The sequence below is a fragment of the Mercenaria mercenaria genome, chromosome 8, assembly GCF_021730395.1.
Source record: "Mercenaria mercenaria strain notata chromosome 8, MADL_Memer_1, whole genome shotgun sequence".
Taxonomy (NCBI): Eukaryota; Metazoa; Mollusca; class Bivalvia; order Venerida; family Veneridae; genus Mercenaria; species Mercenaria mercenaria.
The window spans coordinates 47283236-47305049 of NC_069368.1; the positions used below are offsets into that span (position 1 = coordinate 47283236).

Consider the following 21814-nt stretch of genomic DNA (forward strand, 5'->3'; position numbering starts at 1 on the left):
CACTTGATTTTACATAAGAAAATATTTAAAAAATCTTCTTCTCAAAAACCAGAAGCCCTAGAGCTTAGATATTTGACATGTAGCATTGCCTAGTTGACCTCTACTAAAGTTGTTCAAATTATGACCCGGGGGTCAAAATTGACCCCGCCCTAGGGGTCACTTGACTTTACAACGGAAAATCTTCAAAAGTTTTCTAAAAACAAACCAGAAGGCCTAGAGCTTAGATATTTCACATGTAGCATTACCTAGTGGACCTCTACAAAATTTGTTCATATCATGACCCCCTGGGTCAAAATTGACCCCGCCCCAGAGGTCACTTGATTTTACATAGGAAAATCTTCAAAAATTTTCTAAAAATAAACTAGAAGGCGTAGAGACTAGATATTTGACATGTAGCATTGCCTAGTGGACCTCTACAAAATTTGTTCAAACCTTGTCCCCCGGGTCAAAATTGACTCCGCCCTAGGGGTCACTTGATTTTACATAGGAAAATCTTAAAAAAAAATTCTAAAAATAAACCAGAAGGCCTAGATCTTAGATATTTGACATGTAGCATTGCCTATTAGACTTTTACAAAGTTTATTCAAATCATGACCCCTGGGGTCAAATTGACCCTGCCCCATGGGGTTACTTGATTGTACATAGAAAAATCTTCAAAATTTTCTAAAAATAAACCAGAAGAGCTTAGATATTTGACATGTAGCATTGCCTAGTGGACCTCTACAAAAAGTTTTCAAATCTTGTTTTTAAAGTTACTTAAAGAAAATTTCAACTATATTTTCTCATAATTCTTTTGATTGATTTCTATTATGATCTTTTGACCTTGAAGACTTGTCCTTAAGTGCAATGATAACAGGTGAGCGATATAGGGCCATCATGGCCCTCTTGTTTCATTTAGTGATACACAGTTTCAAGGCAGGTATTAAGACTGAAAGGTCAAGGTCAGGTGAATGTCTTTAGGGTCAGAAGGCCCTCTTATGATGTGTTGATCATATATTTCATAATGGCATTGTCAATAACTGCTTATTGAACAAAATTCTTTTTATTTTCAAGAGTATCATGATTTTTTTCTAATTATAGTATGTTGTATAATAACTTGTTGTAATATCTTGTTACAGTACCTAAAAATGTTGCTAAAAGCCAATGTTAAACTCTACCACTAGAATTACTGCAATTTCTTGCACTTTCAACTTAAGTTCACAAAAAATGCTGTTTAATGTCTAAGACATTAGCTGACACAAAGTACAAATTTTATTCAAATTATTATTTCTGGCAAGAACACTGGCATGGCTGATGTCATAAAATGCATTTTTTGCATCAGACTTTGGCATATATTCAAGCTTACATATTACCTTAGCAAGACGCATTGGATATATTTAAGTACTATTTATATGCGTATCTGTACATTACAAAAGATTACTATGTTCAGAATCATCAGAGGTCCATGCCAGTCGTTTGAAAGTAATATTTACTCACCATCCAGTTGTAATTCTGTCTGATTGGTTTTGACTTGATAGCTTCATGTATACAAGTGTGCATTAGACACTTACTTTGTTGTTTTCTCTTTAAAGACAAGGCCGCACTTTTAGGTCAAAGATGTTTACATAATTTTCCTTGTCCAGTCATATTACTTGTGTAGGGATGGATGGATATTCAATTAAGTTGGTGCAAACATTCACCATGTCTATTTTAAGACCATTATAAAAGTGGCAAATGCCCCAAATAAGTAACAAAAAATGTTTGTCATAGAGGTGTTGTGTCCCAGAGAAGGTGCCAAAGCCAATTTCATCAACATAAGACATTTATCTTAAAACACTTTTTGGAAAGGTCACAAGGTCATTTAGATCTTCATCCTTTAGAAATCATTCTTTTCTTCAGTTCCGTGTAAGGTAATTTGGTTTGAACTGGGCCATAGAGCAGTTTCAAATGAATTTGTTTATCCCATTACAAATGAAAGGAAAATAAACGGTTCCGTGCTGTGGGAATTACTTCTGCCCAAACTGGTATAATTAATCTATTGGTCGTTATTAGCTGAAGTAACAAAATTATGTCTTGTTCAGTCTTTTGGAATAATGAAGTTTTGTGGAGTTATTTTAGTTTTCTTCCTCACTGATGACTGTCATTATTTATTCATTATTTTGTACGGGATAGGATGGGAGAAATTCAAAACACCTAATTGACTTCTGAAAATCTATAAAAATATACATTTTTTTTTTTGTGATAAAGTGTTTCAGTGTTTGATAAAATGCAAAATTTGTTATGATACATTCTGTGCTAGTCAATGTTGGTGCCATAGAACACATTAGTTTGTCAAATACTGTACATCCTAGAGGTCCCAGATGAAAGAAAGTAGTCACTTGTATAGAGATATGTAAATAAAACCTAAGTGGATAAGAGATGCTTTCTAGGCAGTTGTAGGTTGAATGAAAATGTGATTAAAACCTGTCTCTTTGGGGGATAGAAGTCTATAGATATAGATGTATAATATATCAGCCAAGGCCTCAGGGAGGCGGAAATGTTACTGAGGAAATAGTTATATCTGACATAAATTCCTCAGGGGAAACATAATGCTCCTTCTAATATTAAATGATGTACATTTCAGATTTGGTAATGTTTAATATGATACAGAGCAACTTTACATTAAAGGTGATGCTTAAGGCATTAAATGAAGATGCCAAGTCTGGTGTTAGCTCGAATGTACTAAGCATATGGAGAACTGCGCTTTTCCCTCTGGTGTCTGCATCTGCACTTTGGTTAAAGTTTTGAAACACTTTCATTGTATCGCTGTTATTACTTGATAGGTTTGTTTCAAACTTTTGACAGTTATTCCTCATCATATGTTTTCGCAAGAGGTGAAAATGTGCTTAGCATATGCCTGTAATGTAGGTTATTACCCTTTTATAGACAGAGACTTTGAAGAAGACCAGACAATGACTGTGAGACAAGGGCCACATTGCTCTCACAGTCCACAATGAGGGCAGTTTTCTCAAAACTAAGGGACACAGTGTCCTCTTAATCTATGATTGAGGCAGTTTTCTCAATCCATTTGGAATGTACTATTGTGTCAAACCATGAGGGAGGCAATGTTTTGTTAAAATCAATGAGAGACACACTCTTTTCTTAATCAGTGAGGGAGGCAGTGTGCCATGTGAATGTACTATTGTGCCAATCCATGAGGGAGGCAATGTTTTGTTACAATCAATGAGAGACATACACTTTTCTTAATCAGTGAGGGAGGCAGTGTTCCATGTGAGTGTACTATTGTGTCAAACCATGAGGGAGGCAATGTTTTGTTACAATCAATGAGAGACACAATCTTTTCTTAATCAGTGAGGGAGGCAGTGTTCCATGTGAGTGTACTATTGTGACAATCCATGAGGGAGGCAATGTTTTGTGACAATCAATGAGAGACACAATCTTTTCTTAATCAGCGAGGGAGGCAGTGTTCCATGTGAATGTACTATTGTGCCAATCCATGAGGGATGCAATGTTTTGTTACAATCAATGAGAGACACAATCTTTTCTTAATCAGTGAGTGAGGCAGTGTTCCATGTGAATGTACTATTGTGCCAATCCATGAGGGAGGCAGTGTTTTGTTACAATCAATGAGAGATACAATATTTTCTTAATCAGTGAGGGAGGCAGTGTTCCATGTGAATGTACTGTTGTGCCAATCCATGAGGGAGGCAGTGTTTTGTTACAATCAATGAGAGACACAATATTCTCTTAATCAGTGAGGGAGGCAGTGTTCCATGTGAATGTACTATTGTGCCAATCCATGAGGGAGGCAGTGTTTTGTTACAATCAATGAGAGATACAATATTTTCTTAATCAGTGAGGGAGGCAGTGTTCCATGTGAATGTACTATTGTGCCAATCCATGAGGGAGGCAATGTTTTGTTACAATCAATGAGAGACACAATATTCTCTTAATCAGTGAGGGAGGCAGTGTTCCATGTGAATGTACTATTGTGCCAATCCATGAGGGAGGCAATGTTTTGTTACAATCAATGAGAGACACACTCTTTTCTTAATCAGTGAGGGAGGCAGTGTTCCATGTGATGATTTGACTAAAGACAATATGTCTGACATTATTCATCCTCTGCCTCTTGTTTATGAAGAGAAATCTGCAGAACAGGATAGTCAGGTGGAACAAAATTCAGGATCGCTGCTAGGGTAGTTGGCTGCCATTATACTACCAAAATAGAGTTGAACCAACATCAGACTGACCAAAAACAAGTCAAATTAGTAATTGTTCACTCATGAGGCTAATAGTAGTTAAGTGGGAACATGAAAGTACACATACAAATTCAGGACATATTTTACAAATTATAAACAGTAATACTGGAAATGTCTAAACTTTGAAACAGCTTAAAGCATATGTTCAAAGCCATACACTGCATATTTGTTTTTTTTACTGAAACAATACTGCATCAGGTAAGGGGACATTTAAACAGTTCACTTTTGAATGTTTGCTGTAAATTTCAGGCTCCTGAAGGAGAGAACCAACCCAGTACAGAAGTGGACTTGTTCGTGTCTACAGAGAAAATTATGGTGCTCAACACAGATCTTCAGGTATTTTCGTTAATTATGGTGAATACTTATTATTAAGCGCCCAGCTTGAAGAAGAGGTGGTATGTTAGTTTGCTTAATATGTCAGTCGATGGGTCTGTATGTAGACACTTCCATTTCTGATAGTAACTAGAAAACAATTTGTCCAACATTGTTCAGACTTCATAGAATCTCGGGACATTCTCTTGGTTTTGGGGGTCAGTAGGTCAAACATCATAGTAACATTCGAACTTAAAACTGTTTCCTGTAACTAACTGGAGAATGTTTTGGTCTATCTACAGTGCTTTAACTGAATAGTATGGTTGTGTTTTGTCACTTGATGACCTCTAGTGCTTTATAATAAAAGATCAAGGTCAAACTGACCTCAAACTTTTCTCATAAGGTGACATAATTATGTCTCCCCCAGGAGACATATTGTTTTTTGCCCCGTCCGTCCGTCCGTACGTCCGTACGTTACACTTCATTTCCAAGCAATAACTGGAGAACCATTTGACCTAGAACCTTCAAACTTCATAGGGTTGTAGGGCTGCTGGAGTAGACGACCCCTATTGTTTTTGGGGTCACTCCATCAAAGGTCAAGGTCACAGGGGCCTGAACATTGAAAACCATTTCCGATCAATAACTAGAGAACCACTTGACCCAGAATGTTGAAACTTCATAGGATGATTGGTCATGAAGAGTAGATGACCCCTATTGATTTTGGGGTCACTCAGTCAAAGGTCAAGGTCACAGGGGCCTGAACATTGAAAACCATTTCAAATCAATAACTAGAGAACCACCTGACCCAGAATGTTGAAACTTGATAGGATGATTGGTCATAAAGAGTAGATGACCCCTATTGATTATGGGATCACTCCGTCAAAGGTCAAGGTCACAGGGGCCTGAACATTGAAAACCATTTCTGATCAATAACTAGAGAACCATTTGACCCAGAATGTTGAAACTTCATAGGATGATTGTACATGCAAAGTAGATGACCCCTATCGATTTTGGGGTCACAGGGGCCCGAACATTGAAAACCATTTCCGGTCAGTAACTTGAGAACCACTTGACCCAGAATGTTGAAACTTAATAGGATGATTGGTCATAAAGAGTAGATGACCCTTAACGATTTTGGGGTCACTCTGAAAGGTCAAGGTCACAGGGGCCCGCACATTGAAAACCATTTCCGGTCAGTAACTTGAGAACCACTTGACCCGGAATGATGAAACTTCGTAGGATGATTGGTCATGCAGAGTAGATGAACCCTAACGATTTTAGGGTCACTCTGTTAAAGGTCAAGGTCACAGGGGCCTGAACATGGAAAACCATTTCCAATCAATAACTTGAGAACCTCTCGACCCAGAATGTTGAAACTTCATAGGATGATTGTTCATGCAGAGTAAATGACCCTTATTGTTTTTGGGGTCACTCCGTTAAAGGTCAAGGTCACAGGGCCCTGAACATTGATAACCAGTTCCGATCAATAACTAGAGAACCACTTGACCCAGAATGTTGAAACTTCATAGGATGATTGAACATGCAGAGTAGATAACCCCTATTGATTTTGGGGTCAGTCTATTAAAGGTCAAGGTCACAGTGGCCTGTTCATGTAATATCATTTTTTGGAAATAACTTGAGAACCACTTGACCTACAATGTTGAAACTTAATAGGATGATTGGACATGCAGAGTACATGACCCCTATTTATTTTGATGTCACTTGATCAAAGGTCAGGGTCACAGGAGCCTGAACAGTGACTTGAGAACCACTAGGCTACGAGTGTTGAAATTTAGCAAGTTGACTGGACATGCCAAGTAGATGATCCCTATTGCAGCCAACCATCAGTGTCTCTTTGACTTTCGCTCCTGACCCCTATTGACTTCTTGCCTATAGGACTTTGCATTGGGGGAGACGCGGCTTTTTTACAAAAGCATTTTCTAGTTTATGACAGTATTGTTTCTGATTGAAAGTTGAAGAACACTTGAACCTACGACTGTCAATCCTTCATATTAACTCTGTCTTTTTTTGCGGTCAAAAGGTCATTGTTGCAATGACCTAGAAATGTCAATAAATGTTTCAAAAAGGCACATGAGAGTCCTTCTTCCTTAATGCCTGATATCTTTATGAGTATTGTAGTAATTGCCTTTTGGCACTTGCTTCTTCAAACTTGGAACACTTGTTTATTATAACAGTCTCTACCTGTAGGCAAAGTACATAACTCTGTCAGGGATTTTAGCTGAATTATGGCCTTTTTTGGATTTGGACATTGGTTCAGATTTCGTACAAATCCATGTTTTGTAAAAACCATTTGACATGTTGCTTTGAAACTTTGAACACTTGTTTATTATAACAGTCTGTACCTGTAGGCAAAGTACATAACTCTGTCAAATATTTTGGCTGAATTATGACCCTTTTTAGATAGACTTTTCGAAGAAAAAGTAGAGCTATTGCACTTGCCCCGGCTAATGACTTGAAACTTAAATAGGTTCTTACTGTCAAAGTCTTCACCAGGAAAAACAATCCCCATACCTCTGATTTGAATTTTGACAGAGTAATGCTTGTTTTTAACTTAGAATTTTTTGTTAAAGTTTTGATAAAGTCAAATATCTCTGTTACTATCAAAGTTTTTGACGTGAAACTTAACGTATTTACTTACTATCAAAGTCTACACTAGGAGAAACAATCCCCATAACTCTGATTTGAATTTTGACAGAGTTACACCCCTTTTTAACTTAGAATTTTTTGGTTAAAATTTTTGATAAAACAAATATCTCTGTTACTATCAAAGCTTTTGACTTGAAACTTAAAATATTATTTACTATCAAAGTCTACACCAGGAGAAACAATCCCCATAACTCTGATTTGAATTTTGACAGAGTTATGCCCCTTATTTACTTAGAAGGTTTTGGGTAAAGTTTTATATAACATCCAATATCTCTGTTACTTTGAAAGCTATTGACTTGAAGCTTAAATAGTTATTTACTGTCAAAGGCTACACCAGAAGAAACAATCCCCATAACTCTGATTTAAATTCTGACAGAGCTATGCCCATTTTACTGGCAAAGCTCTAATTCAGAGTCAAGCACTGAGAAAAGTCAAGTGTGCTGTCTTATTAACAGCTCTTGTTATAAAAAATGTTTAATTGTTCTTGAATTATTTAAAGTTCTTAACCAAATGGAAGGAAAAGAAGTTTTTAAAGTTGTCAATGTCAGTAGTGTTCTATTCTTTAATCTGTACACTTTTGTGAGATGACACCTAATGTGTTTTCTTTCTATTGTTTTTCTTATAGGAGATTATGATGGACCATTCCTTGCGAACAATCTCATATATTGCTGACATTGGTGAGATTCTAGTCATCATGGCACGTAGACGCTTGATAGGGAGTCCAGGTGACACAGATTCAATGAGAAGAAGAAAACAGGCGAAAATAATCTGTCATGTGTTTGAGAGTGAAGAGGTAAGAACTCCACTTGTAAACTACCTGTGACAAAAGTCACCCGAGTTGTTGTTGTAGCCCCACCATCAGCATCCTATGTAGACACCTTGTTAACTATTCTTAGGAAGCTAATAATTATATCAGTTATATCTCATCACAATTGAATAAAAATCATACCTTTATATCTGCCGATGATAATATCAACTGAGTTGTGCCCATTTTTATACTTAGCCATTTTTCTTTTAAATTTTTAGCTCATCTGACCTTAGTTTAAGGTGAGCTGCTAGTACAGGTGGATGGTCTGGTATTCGTAATCCATCATCATTCTGTCATGCATCTTCCATCATCCTGTGTCCAAAGTCGGCAGTTTTACTGAAACATCTCTTTTGAAGATGCAATGTAGGGCCCCTTTTGGACTTAGAAAATCAGATTTCTTTGTTAAGTTTTGTGTTTAGGTCAGCTTTTCTCCTAAACTATCAAAGCTATTGCTTTAAAACTTGCAACACTTGTTCACCATCATAAGCTGAGTCTATACAGCAAGAAACATAACTCTATCCTGCTTTTTGCAAGAATTATGGCCCCTTTTGGACTTAGAAAATATCAGATTTCTTGGTTAAGTTTTGTGTTTAGGTAAACTTTTCTGCTTATTGGTCACAGCTATTGCTTTAAAACTTGGAGCAGTTATTCACCATTAAAAGATGACTCTGCACAGCAAGTACTGTAACTCTACATTGCTTTTTTGCAAGAACTGTGGCCCCTTTTAGACTTAGAAAATCATGGGTATGACAATATTTCTATTATACAGAAACAAATCAGATGTGCATCTGCACCCACAAGGCGTTGCTCTTGTGTGACTTTCTCCTATGTTTGTTCAAACTGTTCTGCCTGACCCCTTTTAAGGACATAGAAATAACCAAGTTAGATTGGGTGTACCATTTGTTTGTGTGTGTGTACGTAGCTTTTATTGGGACAATGGTTGCGACCATATTTTTTATCCGTCTGGTTAACGTCATAGTAATTGAAAATGTTTTCCACTCATTATCTAAAGTTTTAGTAAACCTATTATCACCAAACTTGGTATGTAGATATTTTTTATTGAGACAAAGTTGTTCATCGGCCTCTGTACTGAAAGTTAACAAACTGTCTGTTCAGTAAAATTGTTGAAATTTTTAGGATTGTCAGAAACATGGACACCACAGCTGAAAATAAGAAAAATCTTAAACAATATGTTCTCCTATATCACAGGTTCAATTTTGAAGTTATTTTCACTTAATTGTTTCTTGCTTGTCCTCCCTTAAGTATTATTCAGATTCTTTTGATCTGTCAGCACAGTTGTCGGAGCTAGAAATGGAATCAGGATGGATTTTACAGAAGTTTTCCTTCAGTGACTTTCTCGAGTAGTTCTGATTCATTCAAAAAACCTGGCCACCATAAAGTGTGGTCAGTTTTCTCTATATGTGTGTACAGTAGAAACTAAAAAGTCTGTTTGTCATTAACCAGTGGCCCAATTTCATAATAAGTTCACAGATATTTTTTTCCGACCCTTTTACCAATATTATTCAGGCCAGCTTTGAAACTCTGGTGAACAATCTAGGGCCATCATGATCCTCTTGTCAAATAATATGGCTCTTTATGTAGACACCAGTTAAATGTCAATGATGATTTTACAATGTTCATTGAACCCTTGTCAAAGAAAGAAGAAAAGAAAAAATGAGGAAAATTTCCTCAGAGTATTAAAATCTGAAATGTCCGGAATATAAGGATAATAAAATAATAGCGCCTTTGACCATATAATTGCAGTCTAAGGGAAAAGTCTGATTGTAGAATAAATTCAGGAGAGAATTTGTTTGTTCCACAGATAATGGATATTGATGACAGATTAAACTGTCACATAGATGATAGGGAAAATATTTACCACAGCTATGTCAAGGACATGATAGGGGACATATTAATGGCAGCTGTGACACAGAAATAATAGGGAACATATTTATGGCAGCTGTGTCGCAGACATGATAGGGAACATATTTATGGCAGCTGTGTCACAGACATGATAGGAACATATTTATGGCAACTATGCCGCAGAAATGATGGGGAATATATGCATGGCAGCTATGCCACAGAAATGATAGGGAATATATTTATGGCAGCTGTGCCACAGAAATGATAGGGAATATATTTATGGCAGCTGTGCCACAGAAATGATAGGGAATATATTTATGGCAGCTGTGTTGCAGACATGATAGGGAACATATATATGGCAACTATGCCGCAGAAATGATGGGGAACATATTTATGGCAGCTGTGTGACAGACATGATAGGGAACATATTTATGGCAGCTGTGTGACAGACATGATAGGGAACATATTTATGGCAACTGTGTGACAGACATGATAGGGAACATATTTATGGCAGCTGTGTCAGACATGATAGTGAACATATTTATGGCAACTATGCCGCAGAAATGATGGGGAATATATGCATGGCAGCTGTGTGACAGACATGATAGGGAACATATTTATGGCAGCTGTGTGACAGACATGATAGGGAACATATTTATGGCAGCTGTGCCACAGAACTGATAGGGAACATATATATGGCAGCTATGCCACAGAACTGATAGGGAACATATTTATGGCAGCTGTGTGACAGACATGATAGGGAACATATTTATGGCAGCTGTGTGACTGACATGATAGGGAACATATTTATGGCAGCTGTGTCGCAGACATGATAGGGAACATATTCATGGCAGCTGTGTAGCATTGATTCATTCAGCACCTTTTATTACTGGATTGATATAATTTCCTGGGGCTGTCAGTCTTAATAACCTCTTTTCCCATTTTACTTTTATCTCTTTCTCTTCTTCAAACAAATATTATTGGTTATATTCATTAAACCCTCCTCTATGAAAGGAATTAGAAACATTATTTTAGTTTTATGTCAATCACAGTGTCTAGTAATAATGATAATGGAATAAGTATAGATCCTCTTTTGACCATATAATTGCCCTTAAGCGAAAAGTCTGTTTAAGAGCAGTGCTGGGGAAATCTTATTTGTTCAAGGTATAATAGATATTGATGATGTATTTATCTGTCACATCTACATGAATGGAACATGAAACAGTTTTGTGTCTTCAGTTTCCCAGCTATTTCTGTGTGATTTGTTTAGAATATGTTGCCCTCATCATATTGTATCTTAAGTAAACTCTTTAATGTTTTAGAAAATATGGATGAAATTGGCACCCACAGTAATAAGTTGTTGTTTTTTTTTTATCTCAGGTGGAGGAGATGTTTCACTATAAAATCTAGGTCAAGTTTGATAACATGCCAGTGTAGACAATAATCTCTAGAATTATTACTCTTGGATTAGCTAGAATTATGAAAATTAGTGGTGTCTACTCAGTAACAGTAGTATTTTGTCTCAGAACTAAACAAAACATACAAGGTGTGTACGTCTGTAAAATTTAGGAGAGGTTCAATAACCAGGTTGTTCAGACCAATATATATATACCACAGTTATGGCCCTTGAATCAGTCAGAATTGACAGTGTTCACTCAATAACTAGAGTATTTATTATTTGATCTCCCTTCAATTTTTGGACAGTTCTTAATATTGAAATGCAGAGTTATTTACTGCATGACAGGTGTATGCTGTAACAGACCAGCATGACAATGCGTTTTCAAATAATTAGATTGAGAATGTCATTGGGTGTTTGGAAAAGGATCGTCAAACTCATCATGTCTGCCATATATATAACTTTAGTTAGGATTCATCCAGATATTTAAATATCTAGGTAGCTTATGGTGAGATCAAAGTTTGGATCATATGTAGGGATTGTGTTGTCAAGGTTATTGTTTATGAAAATAATTGTTTTAATCAGTTTGCAGTGGAAAACCCTGGTTTTCGTGTACTTTCCATTTCTTCTTGTTTAAGATCTGAATAGGTATCGCCTTGTGTCAGGGATTTGTATGTTATACTTGATTTTTGAAAGGTTTTTCTGTGTAAAATTTAAGAATCTTAGGGAAATCAGTTATGCGGCGTGTGATTCATGATCTTTCTGAAAATTCAGATTAGCTGGTTTAAGTCTAAAGTGTTATTCTGTGATAGAACTGATTCATTCAACAGAATATTTAAGGCTGTGAGTTCTAATGAAGTCATTTCTTTATTTCTTTTTTTTACTCTTCAAATTTTAGAAAATTGCCTATCATTAAGATTCTGAATTGATGTTAGTAAATGTTCTTTAACCCTTAGCCTGCTGCAAGCGAATTTAACAGCCTTTGCAAACAGCTTGGAACCAGATCAGACGCCGATTAAATCGGCGTCTGATCAGGTTCCAAGCTGTTTGCTACTCTGACAATATTTCTTCCAATTTTGGAGCAAATTGAATGAACTTTACAATTTTAGCAGACGACATTTCCAGCAGACGACAATTTATCTAGCATGCTAAAGGTTAAGGAAGAAAGAAAGGGTAAAGTAGTCAATGAAAAACTTCTTACTGATAATGTTTGCAGAGAAATAGTTGTAATGATGATGGAATAGAGCATCTTTGTATAATTGCCATTTAAGATCACAAAATAATAGCTAGGAAAAATCTTACTGAATGGATAATGAAAATTGATCACATAATTATTCCAACCTATTTCGCAAATGGTTTTCTGTTGGTGTAAACAGGCCACATGACATCATTTTTGGAAGGTTTGAACATGAACTATTGTACAGTCCAACCTGTCTTAAGCAGCCAGCAAGGGGAAGCAGCCAATTTGGCCGCTGAAGACAGGTTACCGCTGATCGGAGTTGCAGCCAGTATATGTATTTTTCAGACTTCCGACCAGTTTAGCCTTTAGGCCCATTTCCTGTTTAGTTTCTATTATTATTTTACCAAGATAACTTGACGTGCATTTGCCTTCGCATTACGAATTGTCTTCTATGCAATCTAAAACTCCAGCTTGATTTTTAACAACAAAAACTGTTACAGACAATTTTCCAACTTCAAAACAAGTTTGTTTACAATTTTCGCCAGTTTGGTAAGGGAAGCTACTCTCCGCGCTTACTGTCTACGCTAAAATCTAAGATCGCCGTTATGTTCTGTAGAAGATCGAGTGAATTATTTTCTTTCAAACACAATAAATTTCGAATAAATTTAATAGCGTTTTGATGAAAGAAATATAAAGAATCACAAATATCATGCTACTAATTAGATATCGAGTATTATCTTTAACCGAGATCAAACTGTGAACAACAAAATTGACACAAGGTGACACGCTAATTGCCGATAATTACTGGCCATTTGATCGGAACAAAAAGGGGATCACACCTTTGATTATCAGTTTTAATTGATAAGCTCATGTCATTTTGGCGTCTGTGTGGTGAAGTCACGCGAGACTAAGCAATCACGTGTTTCTCAAAAATCGGGTATCGTCGGGATCATCGCCTAAAAATAGTTTGTTTTGGAAGAAACATGGCCGCTGAAAGGGGTCAAATATGGTGGTCGGGAGGCAATTTTGGTGGCCGCTGGCCGCGGACGGGAGGTGGCCGCTGAATAAAGTGATGAAATAGAGGAAAATCCGTCGGGGGCGTCATAAAATGACCGCTTAACGGAGGTGACCGCTGATCGGAGGTGACCGTTAGTACAGGTTGGACTGTATACAAAAAAAAAATAAAAATAACATCATAAGGTGGACTTAGAGCGTAAGTTATGTAGCTCTGGCTTAGTAAAATCATAGCGTGTAAGAAGATTTCTCAGAAGCTACTTGACTGCATGTTTTCAAACTCACAACAAGTTTTTGCATCATAAGACAAAATTGCAGAGCAGATTTTATATTTCAGGCTATTGATTTTGTTAAAATTATAGCCCTTTCTAACATAGAAATTTTGTGAAAGTTTTGCATGTAAGCAAATGTAATGCTGAAATTACAAGACAAAATATTTTCAAATTTGACACATTTTTGGCATTATGTAATGACGGTGCAGAGCAGGATTAGTAATTCTGACTAACACTATGGCAAAATTGTGACCCATTTTCACCAGGAAAATTTTGCATGTTAAAACTTCATAAATCTTTGGCACCCTGAAATTACCATTCTGAGCCAGGTTCCATATCTCTGACTTCAGTTTACAAAATGATAACCCTTTTTTAATACAGAAAATGTTGGTAAGACTTTCGTATGCAAACTATTATTATTCAATGTGAAAAGGTTTCAAACAGTTGAACATGCGGTTATTAGATAGCTGTCTTTGTTTAACATCAGTCTTCACTTTTTAATCTGGTATTACTTAAATATTTTTTTACATCTTTAAAGATTTTTTTGCTTTCTAAAATCAAAATGTAAATAAAAAGTTTCTACTTTGACTAAACTATGTAACTGTTCAAATATTTTGCCGATTAACCATATATATATATCAGAAGAAAACGGAGAAAGAAGTTTCTGCAGTTATGCTAAACGGAATGTCTGGTTATAAGGATAATAGAATAAAAGCCTCTTTGACCGTATAATTGCCATCTAAGTGAAAAGTCTGATTGTAGAATAAGTGCCAGGGAAAATCTGTTTGTTCAATGGATAATGGATATTGATGACATATCAAACCGTCACCAGGGTCGATTGGGAACAAATGTGGCAGTTTTGTGTCTTCAATTTGGAAGCTATCTGCCCATGTTTGTCTAGGAGGGCTCTCAAAAATTTCATCAGAGTTGTTTATCTGACCTAAAATGTAGCATAAGTGATGCTGTCTCAAGATGTTGTTGTTGTTTTTTTTCTCAAAAAAGTATGCAAAATGTTGCATGTTTTAAGGATGCCAGTCAGTAGTTTTTGTATTAGCACAGTCTGTTTATCTTATCAGTAGATCAGTACATTCAGTATGAAGTATGTGGCTCATGCTGAAAGACCTGAATGCAGAGAACAGTTGGAATACAAGACAAATTTTGTATCTTTTGGCATGAATGTTTTCCACAATGAATTCAAGTATAGTGTAACTCTCAGTCATACTGTTTTAAGTTCAATGTCACATGATGAAAAGTATTATGATGGAGGTGTCTTTTGAGATAAAACAGTCCATCATTAAGAAAGTTATATACTAATGATTTCTCTCAGATATTTAATACATACAAAATGGCCATTGCGAAAACAGTCTCTCCAGGTCTAAAGTAATTAAAACATTTATTTTTTTCAAAATTCAGCCAAAATGGTCTTAAACCAAGGAAGTTGGCTGCAAACATTAAAGGATTGTACCATGCAAGCACTGTAATGACGTGCTAATTATTAAGGACTGATTGTGACTGAGGTGACTATTGGAACGCTTGACGTGTTTATGGAGGATCAACAGTTTCCTGCTTGACAAGGGGTTACAGTATGAATTTATATTTCAGACCAAATTTTATACTTTTTTTCCCATTTTTTTCTGTACTTAATTTTAGTTAACTATTTGAAGATGGGCATCAGCATCGACATTGGTTAAAGTTTTTTTCACGCAAGAACATATAGCTATCATTTAAAAGCATATAGCTTTGAAACTTATTTTTTTTCAAGGTCAATTACCAACCTCACATGGTCAAGTCCCATAACTCTGACATGTATTTTGGCTAAATTATGCCCTCTTTTGGACTTGGAAAATCCTGTTTAAGTTACTATCTCCAAAACTAATGTAGGTATTGAATTGAAACTTCACATGCGACTTCAGTGTTGTAAAACTAAGTGATAGCATAAAGTCCCATAACTCTGACATGCATTTTGGCCAAATTGTGTCCCCTTTTGGACTTAGAAAATCCAGCTTAAAGTTTAACATGCAAGCCACCATCTCCAAAACTAATGCAGATACTGGATTGAAACTCTATAGATATTTTAACATTTAGGGTAATATTCCTGCTTCTGGGACAATAATTGGAATAGTCGAGAATAGGCCGTCTTACGAACAGCTCTTGTTTTTTGTTTGTTTTGTTTTATGAATCGTCTGAAAAGTTAAAAATCCATGTCAGAAAACTCACAAACCAGGAAATTTCTGAAACTGTGGTATTAATATTCTTTGGCTCAAACTTTTGCATAGAGAAAATCAAAATAATATGTCAGAAACAATTGCATCTGTAAGGGTAAATTGAAACAAAATTGATTAAAAAGGAGATTTGTATTCTGATTGCAGATCTTCAAGGAAACATTCTTATCTAAAGATTCTGCTGTGTCTGGATACTACATTTTCTCTGCTGTAGGAAATGTTTTCGGAGAAAGTGATGGATCACATGAGGAATAGTCTAAATTAGGCCTAATTTTGTGAAAATCAGCTCCATTTATAATGCTGTTAGATATATGAGCCACGCCATGAGAAAACCAACATAGTGGCTTTGTGACCAGCATGGATCCAGACCATGCAGTCTGGTCAGGATCTATGCTGTTCGCTAATGGTTTCTCTAATTGCAATAGGCTTTGAAAGCGAAGAGCATGGATCCTGACCAGACTGCGTGGATGCACAGGCTGGTCTGGATCCATGCTGGTCGCAAACGCACTATGTTGGTTTTGTTATGGCGCTGCTCATATGGCAGAGATAGGGTAGGACTGATGTGTTTTTCTCATTGATATTTTGCTGACATTCAGCTATAAATTAAGCAACAGGAAGATAGATTATTCAATTTTAGTGATTGATACATAGCAGCTGCCAGATAATCTTACACATGATGGTGATGATTGTCCCTGGCATTCAGTAATATCAGAGACATACAGTGATAGTGCTTAAAAAACTTCAACCAATGTATTGACTAGATAGATCAGAGTAGTAGCTATATGACAGTTACTGTTAGCAACATATGGGTAGGCCCTCAGTGGTTATAATAGAGCTGTAATAATCACTGCAGAAAAAATAAAGTGTAGTTTGCAGTAGAATTAATGCGAGAATGCTACAGATGAAGTTTGGTGAAAGTCCATCCAGTCAACTATTTTACATAAGGATATGCCTATTGAGTCAAGAATGGTTAAAATTCGTTTCAGAAAAAAAATTGCAAATTTTAGGGGACTTACTATCCATCAGTTGATATAGTTATCTTTTGAGATGAGTTTTGACAGCTGCAATGTCACTGTTGTTGAAGTTTATTATTGTAGTATATGTTTTGACAGTTACAATATCATGGCTGTTGCAGTTTGCTATATCATAGTAGTGTACGTTTTGACAGTTACAATGTCACTGCTGTTATAGTTTATTATTGTAGTGTATGCTTTGACAGTTACAATGTCACTGCTGGTGCAGTTTATTATTGTAGTGTATGTTTTGACAGTTACAATATCACTGCTGTTGCTGTTTATTATTGTAGTGTATGTTTTGACAGTAACAATATCATGGCTGTTGCAGTTTGCTATATCATAGTAGTGTACGTTTTGACAGTTACAATGTCACTGCTGTTGCAGTTTATTATTGTAGTGTATGCTTTGACAGTTACAATATCACTGCTGTTGCAGTTTATTATTGTAGTGTATGTTTTGACAGTTACAATATCACTGCTGTTGCAGTTTATTATTGTAGTGTATGTTTTGACAGTTACAATATCATGGGTGTTGCAGTTTGCTATATCATAGTAGTGTATGTTTTGACAGTTACAATATCACTGCTGTTGCAGTTTATTATTGTAGTGTATGCTTTGACAGTTACAATATCACTGCTGTTGCAGTTTATTATTGTAGTGTATGCTTTGACAGTTACAATATCACTGCTGTTGCAGTTTATTATTGTAGTGTATGTTTTGACAGTTACAGTATCATGGGTGTTGCAGTTTGCTATATCATAGTAGTGTATGTTTTGACAGTTACAATATCACTGCTGTTGCAGTTTATTATTGTAGTGTACGTTTTGACAGTTACAATATCACTGCTGTTGCTGTTTATTATTGTAGTGTATGTTTGTGTATGTTTTGACAGTTACAATATCATGGCTGTTGCAGTTTGCTATATCATAGTAGTGTACGTTTTGACAGTTACAATGTCACTGCTGTTGCAGTTTATTATTGTAGTGTATGCTTTGACAGTTACAATGTCACTGCTGTTGCAGTTTATTATTGTAGTGTATGCTTTGACAGTTACAATATCACTGCTGTTGCAGTTTATTATTGTAGTGTATGTTTTGACAGTTACAATATCACTGCTGTTGCAGTTTATTATTGTAGTGTATGTTTTGACAGTTACAATATCATGGGTGTTGCAGTTTGCTATATCATAGTAGTGTATGTTTTGACAGTTACAATATCACTGCTGTTGCAGTTTATTATTGTAGTGTATGTTTTGACAGTTACAATATCATGGCTGTTGCAGTTTGCTATATCATAGTAGTGTATGTTTTGAGAGTTACAATATCACTGCTGTTGCAGTTTATTATTGTAGTGTATGTTTTGACAGTTACAATATCACTGCTGTTGCAGTTTATTATTGTAGTGTATGTTTTGACAGTTACAATACCATTGCTGTTGCAGTTTATCATTGTAGTGTATGTTTTGACAGTTACAATGCCACTGCTGCTGCAGTTTATTATACCCCCACCAAACATGTTTGAGGGGGGTATATAGGAGTCAGTTTTGTCGCGTCCCGTTCCGTCCCGTCCCGTCGCGTCCCGAAATCTATTATCTCAGTTATTACCAAATGGATTTGATTCAAACTTAAAATACATGTTCCACCTTATCACCCACATCATGTGACACAAGGTGCATAACTCTTGACACCAAGTTTTCATGAATTATGTCCCCTTTTACTTAGAATTTAGGGTTAATTATGCTGTATTTTCACTCTATCTCAGTTATTACTAAATGGATTTGATTCAAACTTAAAATAGATGTTCCACCTCATCACCCACATCATGTGACACAAGGTGCATAACTCTGACACCAATTTTTTTTATGAATTATGCCCCTTTTTACTTAGAATTTAAGGTTGATTTTGATGTATTTTCACTATATCTCAGTTACTACTGAATGGATTTGATTCAAACTTAAAATAGATGTTCCACCTCATCACCCACATCATGTGCCCACATCATGTGACACAAGGTGCATAACTCTGACACCAAGTTTTCATGAATTATGTCCCCTTTTACTTAGAATTTAAGGTTAATTTTGTTGTATTTTCACTATATCTCAGTTATTACTAAATGGATTTGATTCAAACTTAAAATAGTTGTTCCACCTCACCACCTACATCATGTGACATAAGGTGCTTAACTCTGACATAAATTTTTTATGAATTATGTCCCCTTTTACTTTAAATTTAAGGTTGATTTTGATGTATTTTCACTATATCTCAGTTATTACAAAATGGATTTGATTCAAACTTAAAATAGATGTTCCACCTCATCACCCACATCATGTGACACAAGGTGCATAACTCTGACACCAATTTTTCATGAATTATGCCCCTTTTTACTTAGAATTTAAGGTTAATTTTTATGTATTTTCACTATATCTCAGTTACTACTGAATGGATTTGATTCAGACTTAAAATAGATGTTCCACCTCATCACCCACATCATGTGACACAAGGTGCATAACTCTGACACTAATTTTTCTTGAATTGTGTCCCCTTTTACCTAGAATTTAAGGTTAATTTTGATGTATTTTCACTATATCTCATTCTGATTGGCTTAGAGCCAAAGGGAAGTAACCTTTTTTTAACTTTCGTATGGAGTTTCTTCACCTTAAATTCCAGGAATTAGTCTATTTTTAGAAATCCTATTTTTAGATTTTCAATATTTTAGGTATTTTTCTAACTTTTTTATTATAAGTCCTATGTAAAAAGTAAATACATTTTTCTGTGGTAACATGGGTCGGTAAGACACTTTTTTGTATTCACTTTTAGTGTATCTCTAATATTAGAGATTTAATATATTTACTAGTATTACTGTACTAGTATTATACTAGTATTACTTACATGTGGAAGCCCAGGATGAAGTACTCCAAAGACTAAGTATTTTTAAGATTTCTTATGGTTGCCATTCTTCTGTGACAAGACCGTATGGTGGGGGTATGAGTCACTCCTGTGACAGTTCTAGTTATTGTAGTGTATGCTTTGAGAGTTACAATATCATTGCTGTTGCAGTTTATTATAGACTGTATGTTTTGACAGTTACAATATCACTGCTGTTGCAGTTTATTATTGTAGTGTATGCTTTGACAGTTACAATATCACTGCTGTTGCAGTTTATTATTGTAGTGTATGTTTTGACAGTTACAATATCATTGCTGTTGCAGTTTATTATAGACTGTATGTTTTGACAGTTACAATATCACTGCTGTTGCAGTTTGTTATTGTAGTGTATGTTTTGACAGTTTCAATATCATGGCTGTTGTAGTTTATTATCAAAGTGTATGTTTTGACAGTTACAATATCATGGCTGTTGTAGTTATTATCATAGTGTATGTTTTGACAGTTACAATATCAATGCTGTTGTAGTTAGTTATCCAAGTGTATGTTTTGACATTTGCAATGTGACTGCTGTAACAATTTACTATTGTAGTATTCTGTTTGCCATTTTGTGACACGTTAACCTCTTGCAGAATTCTGCGTTTGTGAAATATTAACTTTCCTTGAAGAAATCCTTGGTCATGACTTTGTTTATATATAGACCATTAATGATGTCATTGAGATGATTATGATTGTGAGGCCAGAATAATGACTATGTTTAAGTATATTTTGCTGGTATGACTCAGTGTTCATAGATATAGAATGTGCTTTTGGACTGTCAAAGATATCAGTAGTACAGATATTGGTGAATAATATCAAAACAACTAGTTTTGCAATCTATCTATAAGCCGAAAGTCTCAGGAGTTATACTATATATAGAGTCTACAAGTGTACAGTTTGGCACGGAGACAGGGGAATCATCATTGTGCAATAAATACATCATAGACAAGATAGCTATTTGGCAGAATGATATGAATATTAAACTGCTTTTTACATAACCATTCATAAATATTTAAATGCCTTTGTGTCGGTACTTTCCTGTAAGTGCATGATATTTGACAGTTTTAGTTTGTTTGGCTAAGACAGTTACAAGTTTTATATCGGCTTTCTGTGGAACATAATTTCTCAGTAATATATTTAGTATAGGTTTACTTTGGTTCTCTGCCTACTCGATTCTGGTAATTGCGTTAGTTTAAACACATTTTGACCATATTTGGAAATATATTTGAATGGCTCAATATTTATTAACTATAATGTGATCCATTAAATGGAGTAGATTTTTGTCTGGTCTTTTGGACAGGAACCAAAACCTTTAAACTGGTGTCCATTTTATCTCAAATCAAAAGAGATATACACAAAAATTGCAAAGGAAATGTAATACTGTTTCTAGTATTTACTTTAGAAACCAGCATACCAGAGTGTTTGGTTTCTGGTTATTGCCTATGATGTTGAGACTTAAGGATGGTTGCAGCAGTTTGGGGTAAAAAATTTCCCAATAATTGAATTAAATTGTGCCAACTTTGTATATGAACACAGTGTCATGTAAGAAACAGAATTATGAAAAAAAAATTGAAGGTCACCGTGCTTGTTCAGGAGTTATCTGCCCTTGAATATGCAAATTTGAAGAAAAATCCAGTTTTAAGGGCCGATAACTCTTAAAAAAGCACGGTGACCTATGATTGCTTTTGCATTTTTCTGTTTTTAACATGAAACTGTATTCATATAGTTACAAAGTTTGAACAAATTCTATTATTGGGGAATTTTTTCCACATCTCCAATACAAAAAACTGCAACAAGTATCTTTAAAAGGTATGAAAGTCAGGGGCAGCAATTTAGTGTTAAAAACATAGAACATATATGTTTCATGTAGTGGATTGAAAGCTATTTCATGTTCTTCTTGATACCAT

The 21814-nt window shown here is 35.4% G+C and overlaps 1 protein-coding gene across 5 annotated transcripts in view; it reads left to right on the top strand.

Moving 5' to 3' along the window:
- The window catches only part of LOC123566423 (uncharacterized), a 145808-nt gene that overhangs the window by 71044 nt on the left and 52950 nt on the right, over window positions 1-21814 (top strand). For all 5 annotated transcript variants that reach the window (XM_053549901.1, XM_053549902.1, XM_053549904.1 and 2 more), the window contains 2 exons: window positions 4488-4574; window positions 7843-8010. In XM_053549901.1, the coding sequence (XP_053405876.1) occupies window positions 4488-4574; window positions 7843-8010 (255 nt within the window). The remainder of the gene's footprint in view (window positions 1-4487; window positions 4575-7842; window positions 8011-21814) is intronic.